The sequence below is a fragment of the Acomys russatus genome, chromosome 17 (assembly GCF_903995435.1).
Source record: "Acomys russatus chromosome 17, mAcoRus1.1, whole genome shotgun sequence".
Lineage (NCBI taxonomy): Eukaryota > Metazoa > Chordata > Mammalia > Rodentia > Muridae > Acomys > Acomys russatus.
In genome coordinates, this window is record NC_067153.1 from 27,868,616 (window position 1) to 27,890,983 (window position 22,368).

The window sequence follows — 22,368 nt, forward strand, 5'->3', positions numbered from 1 at the left end:
GTCCCAAAGGGAAGTGAGCACATACTTGTGGATAGTATCAGGTCAGTTTCTGTTGGTATTTGCAATCTTCCGTGGCTCTCTATTAATTGCTGTGCATCACCTCATCACACCAATACAACTTCCAGGTCAGACTCTACATGCTTACAACCTAGTTCCAAAAAGCCAGCTTTGTAATTTTAGGCAAATTTCATGTCTTTTTACCTCATATTGCTTATTGATCATTTTTGAGGCACTGTCTACATCTACCTGATTGGGTGCTGATGATAACTGTTACATTAATGTAACCTTCTTAGATTGACACATGGTAAGTCCTTAAATATTATTTTAACCCTTTCCCTACTTAGTGTTCACAAATATATTGCTGCCTTTTTAAAACACTGAAGCTTGTAACCAACTAAACTTTGCAGATGGCCACCATAGCACCATCCATGGCATCTTTTTATTTATTTTAAATTAATTATTTATTTTATTTTATGTACACTGGTGTTTTGCCTGCATGTATGTCTGTGTGAAAGTGTCAGATCTTGGAGGTCCAGACAGTTGTCACCTGCCATGTGGGTGCTGGGAATTGAGCCTGGGTCATTTACGAAGAGCAGTCAATGTTCTTAACCGCTGAGCCACCTCTCCAGACCCACACGACATCTTCTAATGGCTAATTATTAAAGCAGCAAGAACTAAAAATAAGAAAGCAAAAAGTCACAAGAAATATTTTCTTATCCTCTCATACTCAAGGAAAGAAAATGGGGAAAGGGGTATGGAGAGTAAGAGTCAGGGCAGAGAATGAGGCAGAATAACAGGGTGTGTGGTTATGAGTAATTCATGAGGACATGCATATAATGGCTTAAAGGAAGCCCGTTGTTTTGCATACTACCTGAAAATAGGTGAATGCTGAAAAATCCCTTTAAAAGACTTTCATATACCAGTTATAGTTGCTGGCAAATAGAAGTAAATGGTTGGACTGACCTGAGTTCAGACCCAGAGTCAAGCTTCATTTAAAGTCCACATGACCATGAGGTGGTTACTTCTCTCTCATCTCACTTCCCTGTGTGGGGCAAAAAAAAAGACATGGGTTAATAATGTCCACCGCAGTATGAAGGTTACAATAGAGTTAATGTATTAGTCAGTCAAAACAAAACACAAATTGAGGGTTTATTATGTGAAATGCACTTTGGATTTCTCTTAGAATTTATAACATGTATGTATAGTAGTGAGATATATCAGGGAGGGAGCCTTAACACAGATAGGAAATTCATTATGTTATATGTCCATCTTACCCATATAGCCTAAATAGAATTCCATACAATAGTTTTGTGCATGGAACTATTTCATGGTCACAATATGGAATTTTCTACTTGTGGCATCAACATATCAGTGCTCACAAAGTTGAGTTTGAATACAAAGTGTTCAGCCTGCAGTTAGTCTGGGGGAAGTAAACAATAGAAACTCATTCTCCTAGAGTTCTAGAGTCTGGAAGCCCAGGGTGAGGATACCGGCATGTCATTTCTAGTGACAGTCTTCTTCATGGTTTAGGACAATACCTTCTTTCATTGTCCTTACATGGCCTCCTTTTTTGACCATGTCTGGAGAGAGTGCCAGGTCCTTAGTGTCTTTCCATTGGAGGACACTAATCATGTGGAATTGGGGCCCCATTCCTTAGGACATTTACCTGAATGTCATCCTTATAAGTGGTTACACTAGGGTGGTGAAGACTTTAGCATATGAGTCAAAGATGGGGCACAATCATTCATTCACTCACCAATTTGCTTAGAGCAGTGACTTGAGCAGCCTTAGTTGACACAATGTCTGTCACAAGCCGTCTGTAAGGCTCTTCCCTTTGCCTTAGCATTGCTGAGGAGCTTTGCTTAGATTGTCACAGGTGCCATCTTCCTACACACAGAGGGACAGCTGGTAGCACAGCCAATATGAAAGGGTTTCTTCTAAATTGAGTTACTTCTTCACCTACTTCAAAGCTGATTTAATTGGTTTTGTTTCTTTGCTTTTTTTTAAAGGCCCAGACATATGTGGTTTATATATTTCAGAAGATAAAATTTTGATTGCTTTTCGTAGTAGTGGTACCAGAAGTGTTCATGGCGTGTTTTTGTTGTCCATCACCATGCACAGAAGTTTGCAAGCCTCTCTCCTACTGACAATCTGCTGTGGCATCTCTGCACTCTGAGACCCAGTTTACGAGGCACCTCCGATTTATAACAATACACTCAGGACATTTGCAAACATGTAATTTTGGCTATTCTCTCCACTCTAGTTTTTATGAGTCCCTGGGAAAAACATATTTTGCTTAGCTAAAGTTTGTTTGAGGTTGCTGAATATTTTTCAAAAGGTCTACTTACCCACACGGAGTGGGAGTGTTGGGGTTTTTTATTATTATTATTATTATTGTCATAATTGGTAAGTCACGTGAGTCTACAGAGACTGAGGATTAAGGTCACAATTTTTCTGGTATTCTAGAGAAGGTTTAATGAAGAAATTCTGCTCACCCAGCCCCAGTGGTTGTTGGAAGTTTGGAAACGCAAAGCTTGCAAAGAGAACGAGACTGCTACAAGCACCACAGGCTGACCTGTGGACCCAACAGCAGCATATAAGACAGGCAAGCAGAGGAAATGATGAGTGTGCACTTCTCTATTTTAATGCCACCTGGAACCCAGGGAGGTGGAACTTTTGCTACCAAGTATGCTGGTGCCTTAGGAATGAACCTGGTTTCTAACCACTAAAAGTAGTTGTAGCCTCAAGCCAACCTTTAAAAATTTAGACACTCCTCTCTCTGGAGAATATGACCAATTGCAGTTTTTAAATGCTAAATTAGAAACAGTCTATCATGTTCATACTCAGCCTGGAAGGCGTTCTCACTCTCTGGGAATGTGGACCTCTTCCATGGGCCTGCCCTGGGGGTGCCATGAGAGGATTAAAAGCACTAGGATGTAGATTGTACCCACTCAAATTGTCAAGTGTGAGGCGCGCCTTCTCACCACTGCCGTTCCATGTGGGCCTGGCAGTCTTTTAGTTTGCTGGCCACTGCTCACCTGCTTTTTAAGCCATGAGCTCCTCGGGGCAGCCTGGGAATTCACAGTTTAGCTCAGGTTAGCCTCCCACTTATGATCCCAGCCTTGAAAGTGCTGGTTGTCTTCGGCATTAGACAAATCAGGAATTGAATGAATCTGGAGGCCCCGCATATAATATGATCTTGGGCCCAAAGGGGAAAAAAATGGGGAAAATGGTTAAGTAAGCCAGGGATAGCATTTGTGGTCCATTTTCTAAATGTTGAGAAATTCCAGGCTTAATAGGAGTCCTGCATGGGACAGTCTGAAATGCTGGACCAATTGGGATCAGATGCTTTCTACAATGCTGTCCTGGAAGCTGTCCAATTCTGATAGGTGACAGCAACTGAGGCGCCTGGGGCTGGAACCTAGAGGATACAGGATGTCAGCATCCAGCACGCTAAAAGGAATGAATCCTGTCAGGTCTGATCCAGAGTCAGTGTCTAGTTCTTTTGTTCTGAAAACATAATTTCTCACAAGCATTATACAGTTCTAAAATTATGATTGTATGAGGTGTGTGGGATGCACAGAGCACTTAAGGCTGGTTCTCTGCTCGTTGTATGAGCAGAAGTAAGACATCTGCAAATCTTCCTTCATGCCATGCTAAGAATGGCCTCTAATTATAAGTCACAGAGAATCTGTGACCAACATAAGGCCTTGTCCATGCTTAAAAATGCATATCACCCTAAATCAGCCTGAAGAAATCTTAAGGGAAAGACATCCCAGTTCCTTTAAGGGGTGCTGGGTAGGTTTCTGTTTGCTCTCTTGGGCTATAGATGCTTATTTTCATCGGGAGGTGGTTATAAGTTATTATTGGTCTTAGAGAGAAAACTAAGTTGGACACACGGATGTCTCTCTTTCCTTTATCTTTCTTTCGTGGATAAGGAGAAAGGAGCTGAAAAGAAAGAAAGGGGGATATAGAAACATTGAAGGAAGATAGAACAAAATGTGGATTATTGAATCAAGGCCTAATTGTTACTCACAAATAAGGTTATTTTTAATTCGTTGGTATACAGTTTTGTATATTGATGAAAATCATGGGCAGTCAAAAACTAATCTAATTTTATCACAAGATAGGTCTAACAGATAGATATGATTCTATAGACATATAAGGTAAAATAATTAAATAAGGCCCTCAAAAGTCTCAGAGACCCACAGAATATGGCATTTAAAGATGTTTTTAATATTTTAAAGATTCTTTGACAACAAGTTAACTCCTGGCAACACCCAGCCTATCTTAAAGAAGATGATCAACATCGAAGAACCTCCTTATAGAGTTGGCTTCAAATGTGGCAAACAAGCCATTGGGCAAAATGTTCTTGTTTCTGCCACAGACGGAATTCTGCCTAAAAATGGGAAAGCTTAGATGCAGGCAAAGTTGATAGCCAAACTCTGCCAAGACAGGGTAAGCAAGTCCTCAATAGTTCCTGCCTTGCAAATATGTCTGTCAGAGATATTGGACTGAAAGGCCAAAGATGATGCTCCAACATTATAGAGAGTGTTGGGTGCCTGTTCAGGAGGAAAACTGTCTCAGTCGTTTTTTCATTTTGGAAGCTGCTAACCTGCACTTAGAGTTCAGTTGGGTATTTAAGTTTTATTCCTTCTCAAGTCTCTGATGGTATTGAAGACCAGATAGTTTAGTCTTACAGTTAAGCTTAGTTGGTTAGGGGTAAGATATTTTTAGATCAAGGTAGATGTTTTAAGTTATAGAGATGAGATATGGTAGAAACTGACTTTCATTCAAAAATTTAGACACAACAAGATAGGAAAGATGCTTTCTTCAGGTTTGCCAAATACAAATAGCCAAATCACTATGAATGTCACGTTTATATAACTCCTGACTGTCTCGTGGTTCTTCCTGCTGTATGTAGTTTATTTTATTCATGTGTAATAATATAAATGTACATGTTAAAATTATTTTTAAACTGTTATCTTGGAGGAATTATCATCCTGCCTTGACATCCAAGTTTCTTCATCTGCTACTGTCATCTCTTCCCTACAGTGTTGGCTTCTGAACCAGCATAGCCCCAGAGGAAGCCACCCACTTGGCCACCTACCTGCAGTGTTTTGACCTGTCACACTCAGAGTTGTTAGCATTGTGATATAGGCCTTCCATTTCTTCCCACATTTCCTGCCCCCTACAGTATCTCCTGCTCCCTACACTTATTGCTAGGAATAATTAAGTTCATATATGTACATGTGAAGCATATGAATGAGACGTAGCAGCTGGGTAGTGCTGGCACTCGCTTTTAATCCCAGCACTCAGAAGGCAGAGGCGGTTCAAGGGTAGACTGGTCTACAGAGCAAATTCCGGGACAACCAGGGATACACGGAGAATCTCTCTCTCAAAAAGCCAAAGGGGCGGGGGACGGGGGCTGGGACATGCCAAGTGAGTGCTCAGCAAATGCTACCAACTGTTAGTATCTGAAAATATAACCCAAATGAAAGTGTGAATAGCTAAAACATAGCTTGACCCATATCATTCTAAGGAGAACACAGTGTCACATCAAAGATACCCAGTGTCTTAATACTATTGAGATGAGAAGACCAGGGTTAAGAAGAGTTCTTTGCTAGTTAGTAGAGCTCAGAAATTGTTGAAAGAAACGGGAGACTCATATCACAATGCTAGCTCTGAATATGACATGCCTAAATATTGCAGGTAGGAGGGCAATGGGTGACTTCCTCTGAGAAGAAGGAATGCATGCTCAGAAACCAACACTGCAGAAAGATATGACAGTAGCAGAATTTTTGGAAAAAAAAAATGTGGGAGCTAGTTGCTCAGTTGACAATGCATGGTTCATCTCCCCAGGAGAACAAACCTGGTTTTGATTGGCATAGCCTTCCGTGGAGGTGTTCTCAAAGATCACTTTGGAAAGTATGTTCTGTGAACACTGTGGCACATGGTTGAACTCATTACAACAGAAACGGGACAAGAAAAATATGAAGAGATGACCAGAAGTTTCATAGAATGTCTTGAAAAGTACAGTTCTAACAGTGCAAAATGATAAATGGAGAATTAACTTCAGAGGACAGTTTCCTAAGGCTTGCAACTATTATGAAATGAGACTATCCTTTAGGTTACCATCCTTGAGTCATTGTGATCAAGAACTTAAAATGAATAAAAGAAACCCGTGGATGACATGAAGTCACTTTCCTTTTTCCTTTTAATTTCCTTCTCTGTCCCTATCTGACGTTCTGGAGTTTGCCCCCTTTTTCTAGTATGATAGAAAGAGTAAGGATTCTGTGGGCTTATAGAAGCAAGTTCAAATTCTGGACTGTAAATATGGGTTCCTGGGCATCTAGTTGATTGCACATAGGCTTTTTATTTACATGAAGCCCAAAAAACATGTTCAAAAAACGTACTTTAGAAACAGCTTCCCTTGGTGTAAGCTCTCATGAGTGCACCTTCTTCGCACTCTCTCTACGGCCTCTGAAAGCTGGCTGTGAAAGGTCATGGGCAAGTGAGTAAAAGAATGGAGGGCACCCAGTCATCTCCACTTGATGAACACCAAGCGACAATCCAGAGTGGGTTCCAAACTGCCACCCTGTCCACTCATCTTTATGGCTAGTCAAGATCTCTCAGTACTGCAAACTTTCTGGGAAATGGGGTCTTGAGTGACTTTCCCCCACCGTATTCAGAGGAAAGAAATTTTAAAAGTAAAAATGTAGCAACTAAGCAGCTATTCCTGACTAGGGGAAGGAGATTCCCAGATCACCCCTCTCACCCAACTGGTTAATACTTGTTAGTGATTGTACATTTCTGAGAAGTCTGTGGACTACTGGGCCCCCCTGCCATGAACAGTGGGTGAAAGTATTTGGGGATGCAGAACATGTAAAAGATCCAACAAGTGCCTTGTTCTTCCCTTTCCTTCCCTCCTCCCTTCTTTCCTCCATCCCCCCTCCCTCCCTCCCTCCAATCTCTTCCCTTCCTCCTCACCCCCTCCCCCTCTCTTCTTGGTCTGCATTGTGGCATCTGTTGGGAGATGCTAATTACAGCAATTAAGTAAAATGAATATGTAATATTGCTTAGCAACACAGTTACCTAATATGTAATTTTCCTAATTTGGCTGAATCTGTGTGCTGGAACTGTTGTTGCGTTAATTAAGGATATTAATAATAATATTTGTACATGGAACATTTTATGCAACATTCTCCAACACCTATCTGGAATTAAATTAGTATGTAAGTATCCCTTGTGAGGCAGTCTTTTGCTTGCTTGTTTATTTGTTTTTCTCAAAAAGCAGTCGGGCTAGGAGGGAAATCTGAGTACCCAGAAATAAATATGTAGCCTAGTGTGTCTCTTACTGGCTGAGGGAGAAGCATTTGCCCTGGTCTCCTGCAAGGACAAGTATCCTAAAGCAAGTTCCCTTAAATATGGAATCCAAGAGTGGACCCAAAAGTGGTCTTATCATGCAGCTGGTCTAAGTCTCATGTAAGCTACACTTGAACATGTGAAGTTGTGTGTGTGTGCGTGTGTGTGTGTGCGTGTGTGTGTGTGTGTGTTTGCACTGTGTGTTTGTGTCTGACTACATGTGCATACAGGTGCCTGTGAATATGTGGGTAGTTGATTGTGAAGGACAAAGGTGCCCTTCAGCGTCTCCTTGGTTGTGCAACACTTTATTTTTTGAGACAGTGTCTCTTACTGGATCTCAGGGTACAGGCAGCAGTTTGCAGCGGTTTTTCCTGTCTCCTGTCTCCACCTCTCCAGTGATGGGACCACAGATGTGCAACACAACACTTGCCTTTTACATGTGTCCTGGAGGCTCCAGCTCAGGTCCTCCTGCTTGCACAAGACTCTTTTACTGACAGGTTTCTGGTTAATTGCCTCAGTCTAAGGTTATACGACATAATTTTAAGATCTCTTTTTAAATCTCTCTTAGGAACCCACATCTTATATGCATACACACACACACACACACACACACACACACACACACACACACACACACATTTCTGTGTAGAGATCCATAGCAGTGAGTGCAAATCTTAACAACTTTTATGTTTTTGAAAAAACAGTTAACTTCTACCCCCTATTTCAATCAAAATGATAATTTTAATTCCCTAAGACAGAAAATTACTACTAAAAACACCAGTTCCTAAAGACAGACTTAAAGGGAAAAAAAAGGGATGGCTGTAAGACATTCTTGTGAATTAATTCATTCTCCCTACCTTTAAGTCCACATTCCCTTTTTAGTGAGTACAAAGCCAAGTATTTTAGATTGCCATTTGCTATTTCTACCTTGAGTGGTTGAGGGGCTGGGGACAGGGGAGGGGATGTACAGCTGCTGCCATTAGCCACAACTTCTTATGTGGGTGGCTCTTCGTTTAGTCATTTAGTTAGTAAATATTTACTGAGGTCTACTCTTTCCTGCAACTGTTCCAGATGCTGGAGAGATGTCAGGAAGTGACCACACAAACAGTCCTACCCTGCTCTAACTTAACATTATAAAAATAGTGATGGCATCCTAGTTAGGGCTGCTATCGCTACGATGCAACACCGTCACCAAAGACACTTGGGGAGGAAAGGGTTTATTTCACTTCTACTTCCACAGCCCTGCTCATCATTGAAGAATGTTGGGATAGGAACTCAAACAGGGCAGGATCCTGGAGGCAGGAGCTGATGCAGAGGCTATAGAGAGTGCTGCTTACTGACTTGCTTGTCATGGCTTACTCAGCCTGCTTTCTTATAGAACCGAGGACCACCAGCCCAGGGATGGCACCACTCACAATGGTCTGGACCCTCCCCTATCAATCATTAATTAAGAAAATACCCTACAGCTGGATCTTATGGGTGCATTTTCTGAATTAAGGTTTCCTCCTTTCAGATAACTCTAGCTTGGGTCAAATTGACATAAACTAGCCAACACAGGTGACCACTAAAATATATTCTGTGCTACATGCAGAATTCACATAGCACATTATTTAATCCTCACATGAAATAGGAAGGCTACATGCAGTATTCACATATCACGTTATTTAATCTTCACATGGAATAGGAAGATTATTAGCACTGCTATGGAGTTAACCAAACAGAGCTGAGATGAGTTTAAGAAACTAGGCAGCTAGTTAAGCAGTAGATCTGGTGTTTAAACCTATGTGGCTGACTCTCTCTCTCTCTCTCTCTCTCTCTCTCTCTCTCTCTCTCTCTCTCTCTCTCTCCCCCCACCCCCCTTTTGCATCTCCTACCTATGGCATCAGCTTCTTGCCCTTCCCCCACAGTGTTATATTGTCCTATCCAGTTTGTGTTGGTGGTGGGGTTGGTTATTTATTCATATTCTAACTAATGAAAATGTAAAATACTGCGGAAGGCTGCAGTTTGGCTTCCAAACTTGGGAATACACATCTGCATTTTATAAGTAAGGAATGAAATCATCCTTGGGTTGCTCAGTTTCAAATGAGTCTTGGGAACTGCGTGTGAATGGCAGCTGGAAGTCTGTCTCCAGATGCTAGTGTGTTTTCCTCACTGGAAAGGAAAGAAAGAAGAGTTACCTTTTTAGGGTAAAGCATTTCCTTGGTTGCTACAGTTTAGTTCCTGTTACCGATAAGAGACAGATGGTTATATTTTTAAGGATACACAAATAACCTAAAATGTAAAATAATTGAAAGATAAATAATAGCTATTTCTGGCTTCCCCTGAGACTGCAGGACAGGAAAAAGTATCTTGGGAGCCATATAAAAATGCTGTTCCTGACAGAATAGGGAAAAAAATCTCAGGAGGAGAGAAGATATCAGCATCACCTTTTCAGTATTCAGTGATGAGTTAATGTCCACTGTCACATACTTGGCACTCGGGTCCCCAGTTCTAGCTAGGGTGGTGTGTTCCTAAGGATGGCCTATAAATAAGGACCCCACTGGGAAACTCTACTGGGTGCAGATTTTCAAAACATTTCAAACTAGACCAACTGTGTGCACACACAGTTTCCATGGGAAAATTCAACTTGAATTTTAAAAACATTTTTGAGAAGGATGCATCCAGCCTACATCTATCATGTGTCAAAAAGAGTGTTGAGATTGGATCAATGATGTGTCAGGGCAGGCTCCTACTCTGGTGAGCTAGCATAAGAGGTGTTAATCATGAAACAGCAAATGGCTGTAGCAATGGCTTGGTAATAATACCCAAGGATCCAGAGGTGGGACCTCACCTCAAGAGGAGGTACTATGCTTAGCTGTGAGCTCCACTGTCAAGAGAACATTGTGGCCTGGAGAAATGGATCAGTGGGTAAAGACTCTTCTTATGCAAGCATGAAGACAGAAGTTCAAAGCCTCAGTACCCTGTGAAAATCCAGGGGTGGCCTTTTAACATACCTGTGCCCCCAGCACTGTGGTGGACAGAGACAAGACCCTGTCAGGAGCTTGGTAGGCAGCCAGTATAACTGAATGAGCTCCAAATTCCCAGAGAGCCTGTCTCAAGGGTAGATACCAATAGGGGAAGAAACTCTGTGCCATTCTCTGGCTTTTGTATGTGTCCACCCAAATATACACATATGTACATTCACATACATGCATACACACTTGCACACGCAAACACACATAGGGCAACTTTGTTCCCCCAAAACATGTTTTTGTCCAGCACTTGTCAGCTTTGATCCATGAACAACAGTACTTACCATGTGAGTACCTGGTAGCAATGGCAGTCTTGCTGGGAGCATTCCTACTTCATCTAAGTTCCAAAGGGAAATCATATACTCAGGGGGTCCTCCCCATAGATGAGCCAAAATCCAGAAAGGGCATTAGTAAAATCAAAGACTCAGGTGCTTGGGGTTGCTTCTGTTCTGGTGTGATCTGATCAGTGTGCCGAGCACAGGGCTGTTGCCTGCTTAATTCCAGTCATGAGATTTCAGTTCACACAGTGGTATTGGCACCTCTGACTGACTTACGCAGTGCCGAAAGCTTTCCAGCGCCTTTCTGTGTGCACCTACTGGGCAAAACCTTGAATCGCTTTGAAGCAGGATGCTCTTTGAGAAGCATCACTTCCGGGCTTGCTTTGTAAGCTTTCTCGCGTTCAAGTTCAAGTCAACATCACTGATAGCTAAAGATGCAGAGTTGTCCCTTCCTTTAACCTACCACCCCAGACAATCCAAAGGGTGGGTGGCATTGTTTTGGGCATTGCTAGAATTTCCTCATCTGAAAGTTCTTTGACTATCACCTGATTCCTTTCAAATCTCTCTCCTTTGTGGTGGACACAGGCCCCTTTGGAGATCCTGTGTTCCTCAACTTAGAACCAAATAATGACATTGTCAAGAGCTAGTGACCCTTCACTACGTCAGGTCCACTTCAGGGTATGTTGAATTTGGGTGAGCTGTGAGACATTGAACAGGCTGTCCCAAGGAGACAGATGGATTCTTCACCACCTGCCCCACCCAAGATCATCATCTCCATCACTTACCTACTGAGAACAGAGGCTGGACCTGAATAGAGAGACTATGTGACTGTTGCTCATCAAGACTTGATCCATGTGTCTTCCTTGCTTAGAGACTTGAGTGGGCTGCATGGAAAGTGGGCATTATAACAAAGTACTATAGACTGGGTGGCTTAGGAATTCATTTCCTTCTCCACTGAAAGTTAAGTTTTAAGATCTTGTTTGTTGGGTTCTCTGGGCAAGCTGTCTTCCTAGCTTGCAGATGGTTGCCTGTATCTGTTCCCTCACAAAGCTCAGTGTCTGTGCATACAGAGACTTCTAAAGACAACTCACTGTTGGATTAAATTCCCACCCTTACCACCACAGTTAATGTCATTATAGGAGTCATTTCCAAATGCAGTCATATTGGGGTTAGACTTCAGTATATGAATTTGAGGGGGAAGTCCAGCCCATAACCTTTTCAGAATGTATAAATATTGATTTGATATACTACTTGGTGATTAATGAAATCTTTATTGATTGATGGGATGGATAAATTAGGAATTTTTCTTTGGTGCTTCCAACATGGAAGAATGGAAAAAGGGACTTAAATGGAGCAGAAAGTTCCTCTGTGGTCCCTCAGAAGATGCCTGAATCCAAAAGACTATTATTAGTTCACCCTATAGGATGCATGCAGCTTCCTGCCTGTGTCTTTGCTGGGTCCCAGCTGATTTAGTGTAACGCACTAATGGAGCCATTGGTATAATTATACCTTGTGTGGATAGCTAACTGCTCCATAGCCATAGCCCATACACACTGTATTGTTCCTACACGTGGACAGTATACAACAACCCCATGCACAAATAAATGCAGAGGACACAGATGAGGAATTCCTTTGTCCAATGCTGAGTTAATACTAAGCAAGAAACAACCAAACCGGGGACAACATGCTGCATCTGAACTTCTACATTTTCAGTGCACAATCCTAATACTAACAATTGGAAGATTTTGATTCATTTCAGTCTCAAGGCTTTTTAAATTGTGTACTTTATCTTTCTTGAGGGGAAATCTAATTTCAAGAAGATAAATATTTTTAAAGACAAATGTATCACTTATAAAATTGGTTGTCATTTTAATGGACCTGTGTCTATAGTTGTTTTGCATACAGTTGAGTGTTATATTGAGAACTTTTAAAAAAATAAATGACTTCCCCCATACTGACACGTAATATTTATGAAAATAATCTTAAGGGTATATGTAAGACTCCATCCAGAAGATTTATGCACATATATATAGTCAATACCGGTATTCCAAGTGAATTCAATTTGGGAAAAGTATCCTTTTGTAACCAGTATACATGGTAGGTACCAGAAATAGTTCTTTGTTTTTATCTCAGTGTTTTAAGACATTATTGTACCAATATTGTCATGCTTTTAAAAATCCACTTAATCTACATGTATGCTCGCCCTTGGGTGGAAGACCTCTTAGCTTTTAATATAAGTATTACATAATGCACACTTGATATGTTGAAAAAGCAATCTTTCCTTTTTCCTTTTCTCTTAGTAAGAGTTCCATGGTGAGACAAACGCTAGTGCCAATAGCCGCATCTCTGAGTCTGTCCTTCATCACAACTTCCCCACAGAGTACTCCTGGTACATAGCACAGGCTGGCTTTGTTGAGGACTTTCTCCTCGTACCTGTTACATTCTGTTAGCAGTTTCAGCCCTTTAGCTTCAGAGCAACCAAATGGGTATTTCCTAACAAAGTACATGTTCTAATTATAATTGATTTCAGTATTATAGACTCTTCGAAAAAAATATTGGCTTGGGATACACTTTATGGTTGTGAGGAAAATCTGTCCCATGGTCCTCTGCTAGCACCTTAACAAACCTTGTGTTCTGAAGAAAGTCTTTAAATTCTCTGGCTTTCAAAAACATTATGCCAAGTCTGCTTTCCCTTCCATATTCTCTCTCTCTCTCTCTCTCTCTCTCTCTCTCTCTCTCTCTCTCTCTCTCTCTCTCTCTCTCTCTCTGACAGCCGTACATTTTTTTCCTCACTTTGCTTCTGCCTCTATAATACAGTGCCACTAGCCCCTGATTATGACAGAATTGATGTCACTGATGAAAATTATTTCGGAATTGAAAAATGAAAACAACTTAGGACAGGCCAGGTCTAAAGGAACCAATTGTTTTGGGTATTTAGCCATAATATACAAGACACTGAACTAAGTGTCTTTTTAAAAAGTTTATTGTATATAACCCTAGTCCTATAGGGCAAAAATTAAATGTGTTAAGTGTAAAGAATAAAAATATTTATTGAGTATGAGCCACACGCTGGTTTCTGAGCAAGTAACAGCATATTTGTTGTGTTATTTTGTCTTTCCAACACTGCCTTCTGAGGTAATGGTTCTCTAAAACTTTTCAATATGTGGCATGTAAAATCAGTGGAGTTCTGCCTCAGTGTTTTATGCCTCCAAAACCTATGTTCCCTGTTCAATTCAACTTGCAGCCTCACATTTGTGCTCAACTAATCTTGATATTAAAATCTGAAGAGAGAATAGATGAATATATTTGTTTTAAACATTTGAAGCTTAAACTGCTTTGGATATGAAAATACTGTGAAAAGCCCAGTGTAGCAGCGCAAACACTTGGGCAGGATGAACAGAGAGGATTCCTAGCTAGCCATTCTAGTCTACTTAGTGAGTTTCAGGAGAGTGAGAGACCCTGCTTGAAAACTAAAAAGGTGGACAGTACCTTAGGAGCAACATCTGAGGTTGTCCCCTGATCTGCACACACACCTGAAGACATATGTGCACCCATAAACATGTGTGCCTACAAACACACACACACACACACACACACACACACACACACACACACACACCTTGAGCAAGTTAAATCATCATGTATTTTCTTTTTTTCTCCTAGTTATACTTACCTATGTAGTAAAAGGATATTCTTCTGATGGATTTTTGTCTCAGTCCCTTGAAGTCCCATGCCAGAACTTAGAAAGCTGTTTTCCTTGGTGTCACTATAGTTTGAATCCACAGTAGCCATAGTCACTCCTGTTCATTTCTCACTCCAAAATGGCCTCCTCCTGCCAGAACAAAGTGGACTCAGCTGATGGATGTTAAATCCCACAGGCACCTACAGGCACAGCCACGGGCACCCACAGGCACAGCCACAGGCACTCACGGGCACAGCCACAGGCACCCGCGGGCACAGCCACTTCTTTTCATGTATGTTAGATGCTCCCCACCTACCTTCAGGCTTGGAATGGTATAGAGTGAACCTCACAGTAAACAGGCTTTCCAATATGCTGTTTTTCCTCAGAGTGGCTTGGCAAATGATTCCTCCCACCAATCCCCAACTTTGTAAATGAACAAAAGCATCTCAAAGTTACACAAACTTCTTACTAGGAATTGCACACGGTCTATATGATATGCTTTCCTAGCCGGGCAATAGCACTGCATGCCTTTAATCCCAGCACTCAGGAGGTCTCTGTGAATTCAAGGCCAGCCTGGTCTACAAAAGTGAGTTCAGGACAGCCAGTGCTATACAGAGGAACTCTATCTCAAAAAGCAAAAAGTAAATAAATAAAAAAAATTAAATAAAACAAACAAATTAAAAAAAAAAAAAACCTCTCCTACACAGTTGATTTTATTTGGCTTCACAGGAGGAAATAAACTTTTCAGGTTTCCTTACACACATGTTAACCCTCAAGGTAACAAATGCTTTGTCTAAGAAAATAACTCACCCAACAGGTGGCACCTGGCATTTTACTATCGAAAGTACCATGTTGCTTTCCTTATTAAAAGATAAGGATGAAAATGCAAATGCCCTGGAGAGAAATAACATTTATAAAATTACAATGTGCTACCCTCCAAGTGATTGATATGAGAGCCACTGTGAAGAGGAAGTTGAAATGTCAAGCACGGGAGAACGTGTTTCTAGGGGACATGCGAGAAGCAGGAGCGGATGGTGGTACTCAGAATACTTTGATTTTTCACCTTTTAAGTCTGGCCTTCCAGGGAATTAGTTGCTATAAAAGTCACATTTTATGCCGAGGGGAAGCTCTAAAGTCAGTGTGAAATCTTGTGTAGTTGAAAAACAATGCTTCTGAAAATTCCCATAAATACCCACTAAAGGGCAAAACTTTGCCATTTCCTCAGAAGTCTAAAATTTCTAGTTCTTTCTCTGGCTTGAACAGATAAACAGACTGCCGCTTCTTCAGCGGAGCCTCCAGCTGCTTGCTTGTCTGTAGGGCCTGTCTGCATAACTTTATGCATACCCAGAGGTACATGCAGCATAGCTAGACCCTTCTAGCTATGACATGTGACAAATTGAATCTCACACTCATTTAGTACAATAGATTCATTTTTCTTTCCGCTTCCCAGGCAGGAACATGCATGTATTGTGGGATGAAATTGGACAAGAGAGAATTTTTACACAGAATTCCAGTCTTTTTTTTTCCCCTCACTCATTCACCTATTTTGTTTATTTACTAAATAAGCATAGTTGGGTTTGCACAAGCTCTGTCATATTATTCAGACCTTCTGCAAATTTAATAAAATGCACAGTTATTAGATGATTTTTAATCTCACTCCACCTTTGGAGAGAAAATGGTAGAAAACTACTGAAAAGCAGTGGGCATCTTTGTTTGGAGTCTACAATAATGGGAGTAGTACATCAGTTTGGGCTTTTGTCAGGTGTCTTTTTTAAAAGTCCGTTTTGATGCTAATCTCTCTTCTTCTCTCCCTACACCCCTCTTTCCCTCTCTCCCCTCACAATCTCCTCTCTAGGCTGGTCCATTCTGGTCCAGGGAAAGGATCACCTCAGGCTGCTATGGATCTGTCCTTTGCAACACGAACTGGTACCAAGCAAGGAATTGAAACACATCTCTTCAGGGCGGAGACCAGCCGGGACCTCTCCCACTGGACAAGGAGCATTGTGCAGGGATGCCACAATTCAGCCGAGCTCATCGCCGAAATCACCACTGGTGAGTGCTGCTGTTGCTGAGCTGCCAATGTCCCACTGATTCACAGAAACAGGACAGATGCACCCATCACTGCTCTGGCCTCAAAAGTGTTTCTGCTACCGGTCTTTTGGGGTATGTAAAATTCTAGCGTTAAATTTCGGTTCTTCTCAATTAGGCATTGCTTGCCCTCCTTAAAACATCACTAGAGGCTTTTGTTGTAGACACCCTCATCCCATCTTCCTTTAAGAGAAAGTGCTTCCTGGGATGATCATTTCCCACCCTCCTACTTATAACCCTATGGATGGCTTCCCAAAAGAAGGAAATTCAGGGATGTATAAAGTAGTAAAATAACTGGTTATAAACAGTAGAAACTGAATCTGAGTGATTTATCTTAGAATAGTATTAGCACTAAACTGAGCTCAAAACTGGGGGTTCAGTCCGTGAGAAATGACAGGAAAGAAAAACATTGGAGTACTAGGAAGCAGAGCAGAAGGAAAGTTCCAGAAAAACCCAGCCAAGCTGGCACATGTTGTGGAAAATTGTTTATTAATATCTACTAATAAACCATATAAATATTGTGGTGGTTATTATTACCCCTCTACCGTATCAATAGAAGATCCAGGCACCCGATAGATTTTCAATAAGCCTTGTTTCACCTGGGACTGGGTAGATACTAACCCCCTAAACTGCATTATCATCTTCCAGTACCACATCCTGTGCCATTTGCTGTAATCATTCCTATCTGGGATACTTCTCATCCTAAATAATATAAATGCTTGCACATGCTTTCCGTCTGGGCTGCTTCTCTCCAGCCACGCTGATCCTCAGAGTAAACTCCTCCTGGCCAAGTGGGTTTTATTTACGCTAACCCATGGCCTTCTTCCTCTCTTCTTCTCTCTCATACCCGTCTCTCCCTTCCTGAGAGCCTTCTGTCCTCCAGGCCCTCAAACCTTGGCCATGCCTACCTCACTTCTGTCCTGCTCAGCTGTAGGGATTTTATAGGCCAAACAGGGATTCTTTGGAAGCAAGGTTACAAAGCAACATTTGGGGTAAGTGATGGTCTACTTGTAAAGCAATAAGAATCTCAAGGGGCAAGCAACTAACATCTGAATACACGGTGGCTCTAGATTAACTCTCACTGGCATGAATGAAGGGGCAGAGACAGGCTGGGAGAAGTCCACTGCCAGAGAGGCCTCCCCAAAATGACTAAGAATGGATGGATGGATGGAAGGAGGGACCCTTCTACTCCACGTCGCTTACTGCATACCTACTCTGTGTTAGGCATTCTGTGAAGTGTCTTTTTGTTTTTTATTGTAAGAAACAACCCACTATGTGTTCCAAATAAGCCAGCTAGAACAAGGCTAATGTTTTTTAAATGAGATTAGAGATATCAGTGTAAATATTGTCGTGTTTGGTAAAACTTAATTCAGGTGTGTTTGTGTACATGTATGTGGTGTGTGTATGTACACATGTATGTATGTACATGTGTGTGTGTATTCATGGCTGTGCATGTGTGTGTGTGTGTATAATACACACCATAGAATACACATCCCATATTTGACATGGTGTATATAGACTATCGTATACAAAGCCCACAGTGTCTGTGATGCTGTTGTTTCTGGCCCAGGGCACTATTACAATTTCTAGTTCTGACATCTATGGTGAACCTTTCCCAAGCCCCCTGCTGCACTTAAGAGCAAGGCATTCTGTGACAATTAAGCATCTCCTCATCGTGTCTCCCAGGGACTTCTGAGTTCCTCGAAGTCACTGCTTGTAATACAGTTTACCTCTTCTCCCATTCTACCTTACATATTTTTCTGTGGCTCTGAGGATGGATGGCAGTAGAAGCTTGTAGTCACACTTGGTCGCTTTGAATGGCAACTGACCTGGGTTCACATCCCCACTCTGTTATTTCTTAGTCATTTGCTTCATCTCTTTGGTTCTTCCACCCCATCACTATAATCAGAAAAACAGGGCACACTTCTGAGGGTCGTGTGAAGAATTATTATTATTAGTTGCTAGCCTTATAATTATCACCCAAGATTTGCACTGCCTAGTATAATAATCTCTGTGAAGCTAGCTAAATTTGAATTAATTAAAGCTTAATGATTTCCTCAGTTGTGTCACTGTTTGTGCTCCATAGTCACTTGTGCTAAATAGCTGCTTCCCAGGACGGTGTAAATCTGTAACATTTCCATCAACTCCGCTGAGCCTCTGCACTCTATAGAGGATGAGGACTCCCCCAGGACAGCTAGAAAATATGTACCAAAACTTCCTGCACAATAACAAAACAATGATTTTCTACTCAGAGGCATGGATGGCTGACCTCTCCTCCCTCCAGAGATTCAGATTCTGCAGCACGACATGGTGCATGAGAATCTCATATAATGAATTCCAGGAGGCAGTGATGCTTACTGGACCGTGGGCTACTCTTTGAGGAGAACTGCCCTAAGGTACCACCTCTCAGATACCCAGGAGTGCTCTAAATACCCAGGACACACAGTAGCGTGTTGTGGGGTTTTTCCAAATTGTCTCCAAATGTGTGGTAGAATTTCTGCTGCAGTATACCCAATATAATCAGTGTCCTTTTTTTTTTTTTTTTTTTTTTTTTTTTTTTTTTTTTTTTTTTTTTTTTAAAGATAGTATGTCAGTGTGTAGCCTTGGTGTGTTTCAAATTGACAGTCTTACCGAATGTTGGGATTAGAAACATTTGCCACCATGATCGGTGTCTTGATCAGTGTCTGTTAATGATTATCTTAAAAGCTGAACATGTCCTGCTATTGTTGATAACCTGTTAGAAGTGCTCCTGAAAGTTGTGTGACTATGGTATCTGGCAAGAAAGGCAGGCTGTCAATCTGAGAGTTGGGAAAGGCTCAAGCCAATCAGATGCTACGTTTAATAAAGTTACGTGTGGTACCAGGGAACTTCAGACCCAATGCATTGACTTTAGGAAAGAATGAAAGCACCCCAAAGGATTTGGTTTGTTTTCCTTTCTATTTAGTATGTAGACACCACTTCCATCAATAGGAAAACACTAAGGCCGGTGACACACTAGCCAAAGGAAAACAACAAAGAATTGTGTAAACCGAGCCAGTGGGCGGTAGCAGAGAAATGATTAAAGACACAACCCAGTTGCAGCTTGAATGATGACTCCAGAGACTTGGGGGAAGAGACTTCTGTTTTCATCAAAGCTTCGTTTAACACTGCCATGTGTTTAGTTTATCCCGTGGAGATAGAGAACTTCTTTGGATAACTAATTCCACCTAGTAAAGACCACAGACATCATTTGAGGTCTTCTGCAATGAAAGTGTATCACAGCCAGATCAGAATAACTAATCGAATAACTTTAAAGTTCAAATGTGGGGAAAGCACAAACAAAACTATGCTTGGAGCCTATTTATATATGTATGCTGCAGGCACAAGAAACGAAAATTCACAAAAGGGAGGGCCCAGGATGGAAAGCCATTACTATCTCTGTGACACTGTCCTTGGTTGTCCTTGGACTGGGGGCTGGGGTGGCAGAGGGCAAAACACTTGGATCTACCAGAGAAAAACCTTTTAAAAAGGTGAACTCATAGAGTACAAGTTGGGAAATGCTTACAGTAAGTCAGGAAAAAGGCAAGTGTGTTCATCAGAGCCCCATTTGAAAGGACGCCTTCTCATTCTGTGGCCAGGAGACATGCTATTTCTTCCCCCAAAATCCAAAGGTCTCCCCTGTGTAGTTGTCGCCATCTGTCACTATTCATGAGACAGGGAGGCTGAGAGACTCACTGTCAACCCCCTGCCCCGAAACCCCTCTAAGTCTGAGTGCCAGCGCATGGAGAAAGGAGCATAAAACAGAGAAGAAAGAACTTGAATTTTCATTAAAAAAAAAAAAAAGAACTTGAATTTTCAAAGCTAAGCATCCCCCCAGGTGGTGATATTGTCTCTTCTCTGAGCTTTAGTTTTTTTCTAAGCCCTATATAGCATTAGTGAAATGTTTCTGCTTCTTAAGTCGGCGTAGGGGGTGGAATCGTGTTCCGTGTGTTTAGAAATCGGAGCAGAACTAAAGGTAACACGGAGTTGTTTCTCAATTAATGACAGCTTTATGTGTCAGTGCCGCTTGCAGCTCCACCCCAGCAAAGGAAGCATCCTGGTTTCGCTTAATATTCACTTCGATGTGGATCAAAGCCTGGGCCAGTTGGCCTACAGAGGTCTGTTGAAGGCAGTGTTTTATGAGGCAATGTAAATCCAGTTCGATAATTGATACCCTTTTCCAGAAATGTTTGGTGAAGATATAAGGGATACTTTCCTCAACAGGAGCTAGGGTGCTCATGACTGTCCCCATCCTGCCCAGGTATTTGGCTTAAAGTACTGGATTCTTCCTCCACAGCTAAGCTTCCAGCTACAAGCCCACATCTGGATTGCTCACAAGGTTTAGCCTTTTGTTCTTCCAGATTGGAGGTGTCCAGTGTTCCTCTGGATTGGAGGTGGCCTGTTCATGCTCCCCCATCCACCCAGCAGAAAGCATCTGAACACCTCATAAACAGGGGGGTTACAGAAAGATCCTCATGAAAGATGCCACAGTACAGATCTCTCTGCAGCAGCACTTCCTGGAGCCAAAGTCTTAGGGGAAATGAAAGGAAATGCTCTTTCAATTTCTGAAATAAACTTTGAAAAAAAAAAAGTAATAAAAAAGAAAAAAAGAAAGAAAAAAAACTTTGTTGGGCCTTTTTAAAAATGTAGGTTATTTTTTAACTGTTCACTTCTGACCTCTTAAGCATGACACATGTGTTGACTTTGGTAGGATAATAAGGGATTGATTGCCTGTGTGTGTAGATGCGTGCGTGTGAGTGTGCGTGGGTGGGTGTATCCATGCAGATAACATGATGATGGTGATGATGATGCAACAGAGGCAGCTTACTTTATTAACAAAAAATGTCTGTTGTTTCTGGCTGAAAGCCAGGCCCCCCTGGCCACGGGAAGTCAAGCACACCTTTCCTGTTGCCATATATGTTGTGAGAGGTAAGCTAAGAACTGGAGCCCAGAAAACATTCCACAGACTCTCAGTTCCTGAGGATTGCTAAATTACATCAAAGTCAATCTAAGACGTATGGGAACTATGTTTTTTTTTTCTTCTCTCATTTTAATAAAAAATTTGGGTTGGACACTAGTTTGAAGAAACTAAAATAATTCAGTGCCTGAGTAAACGGATACATGTCTCACCCACCCACTTCTCTCCCTCTCTCTCTCCCTCTCTCTCTCTCTCAGCCTGCACCTACAGAAACCAGGAATGCCGCTTGACCATACATTATGACAATGGATTTTCTATTTCCACTGAGCCTCAGGAGGGTGCCTTTCCCAAGACAATCTTACAGTCCCCCTATGAGAAGCTCAAAATGTCTTCAGATGATGGAATCAAGATGCTTTATCTAGACTTTGGTGGCAAAGAAGGAGAGATCGTAAGTGTGCTTTTCTTGTGACCATATGATTTCATTTGCTTCATTATGACACACATCTGCAAGGACTTGGTAGTGATGGGCTGCCTTGCAACTACAACCTGCTCACGTCATAGCACAGTAGCTACGGACTCCTGTTGCAGATACCCTTGAGAAAGTAGGATTGAACTGAAAGGCTTTAAATAGATCCAGTTTTCTCAAAATCTTTCCGTTGGTTTCATTTTTCATTAGAAAATGACATAGGTATTTGAATCTAGAGAAAGAATCCATTATAAGTCTTGCATTAAACGATTAACATATGCACCGTTCATTTTAAAGATGCATTAAGCAGCTAATATAACCTTGGCATTGCGCCAGGGCATGGGGAAGAGGGCAGGTATGTAAAATAAGCACTGCCAGGGCAGAGAACTAAGAGAAGTGGGAAAATAGACAATAGACATCATCTGAGTCAAAGGAGGGACTGCCCAAGGCTACAGAAGTTGGGAGCTACAATCAAGCAGTATTCATCTAAGTTAACCCATTACTAGTTGAGGAGTAGCACACCAGGGCAAATAGTCCATAGG

General features: G+C 41.6%; 1 protein-coding gene across 1 annotated transcript in view; it reads left to right on the forward strand.

The window, feature by feature from the left end:
* Sntb1 (syntrophin beta 1) overlaps positions 1 to 22,368 on the forward strand; it is a 244,075-nt gene that overhangs the window by 218,730 nt on the left and 2,977 nt on the right. The window contains exons 6-7 of the mRNA XM_051159651.1: positions 16,192 to 16,388; positions 21,618 to 21,808. Of these exons, the coding sequence (XP_051015608.1) occupies positions 16,192 to 16,388; positions 21,618 to 21,808 (388 nt within the window). The remainder of the gene's footprint in view (positions 1 to 16,191; positions 16,389 to 21,617; positions 21,809 to 22,368) is intronic.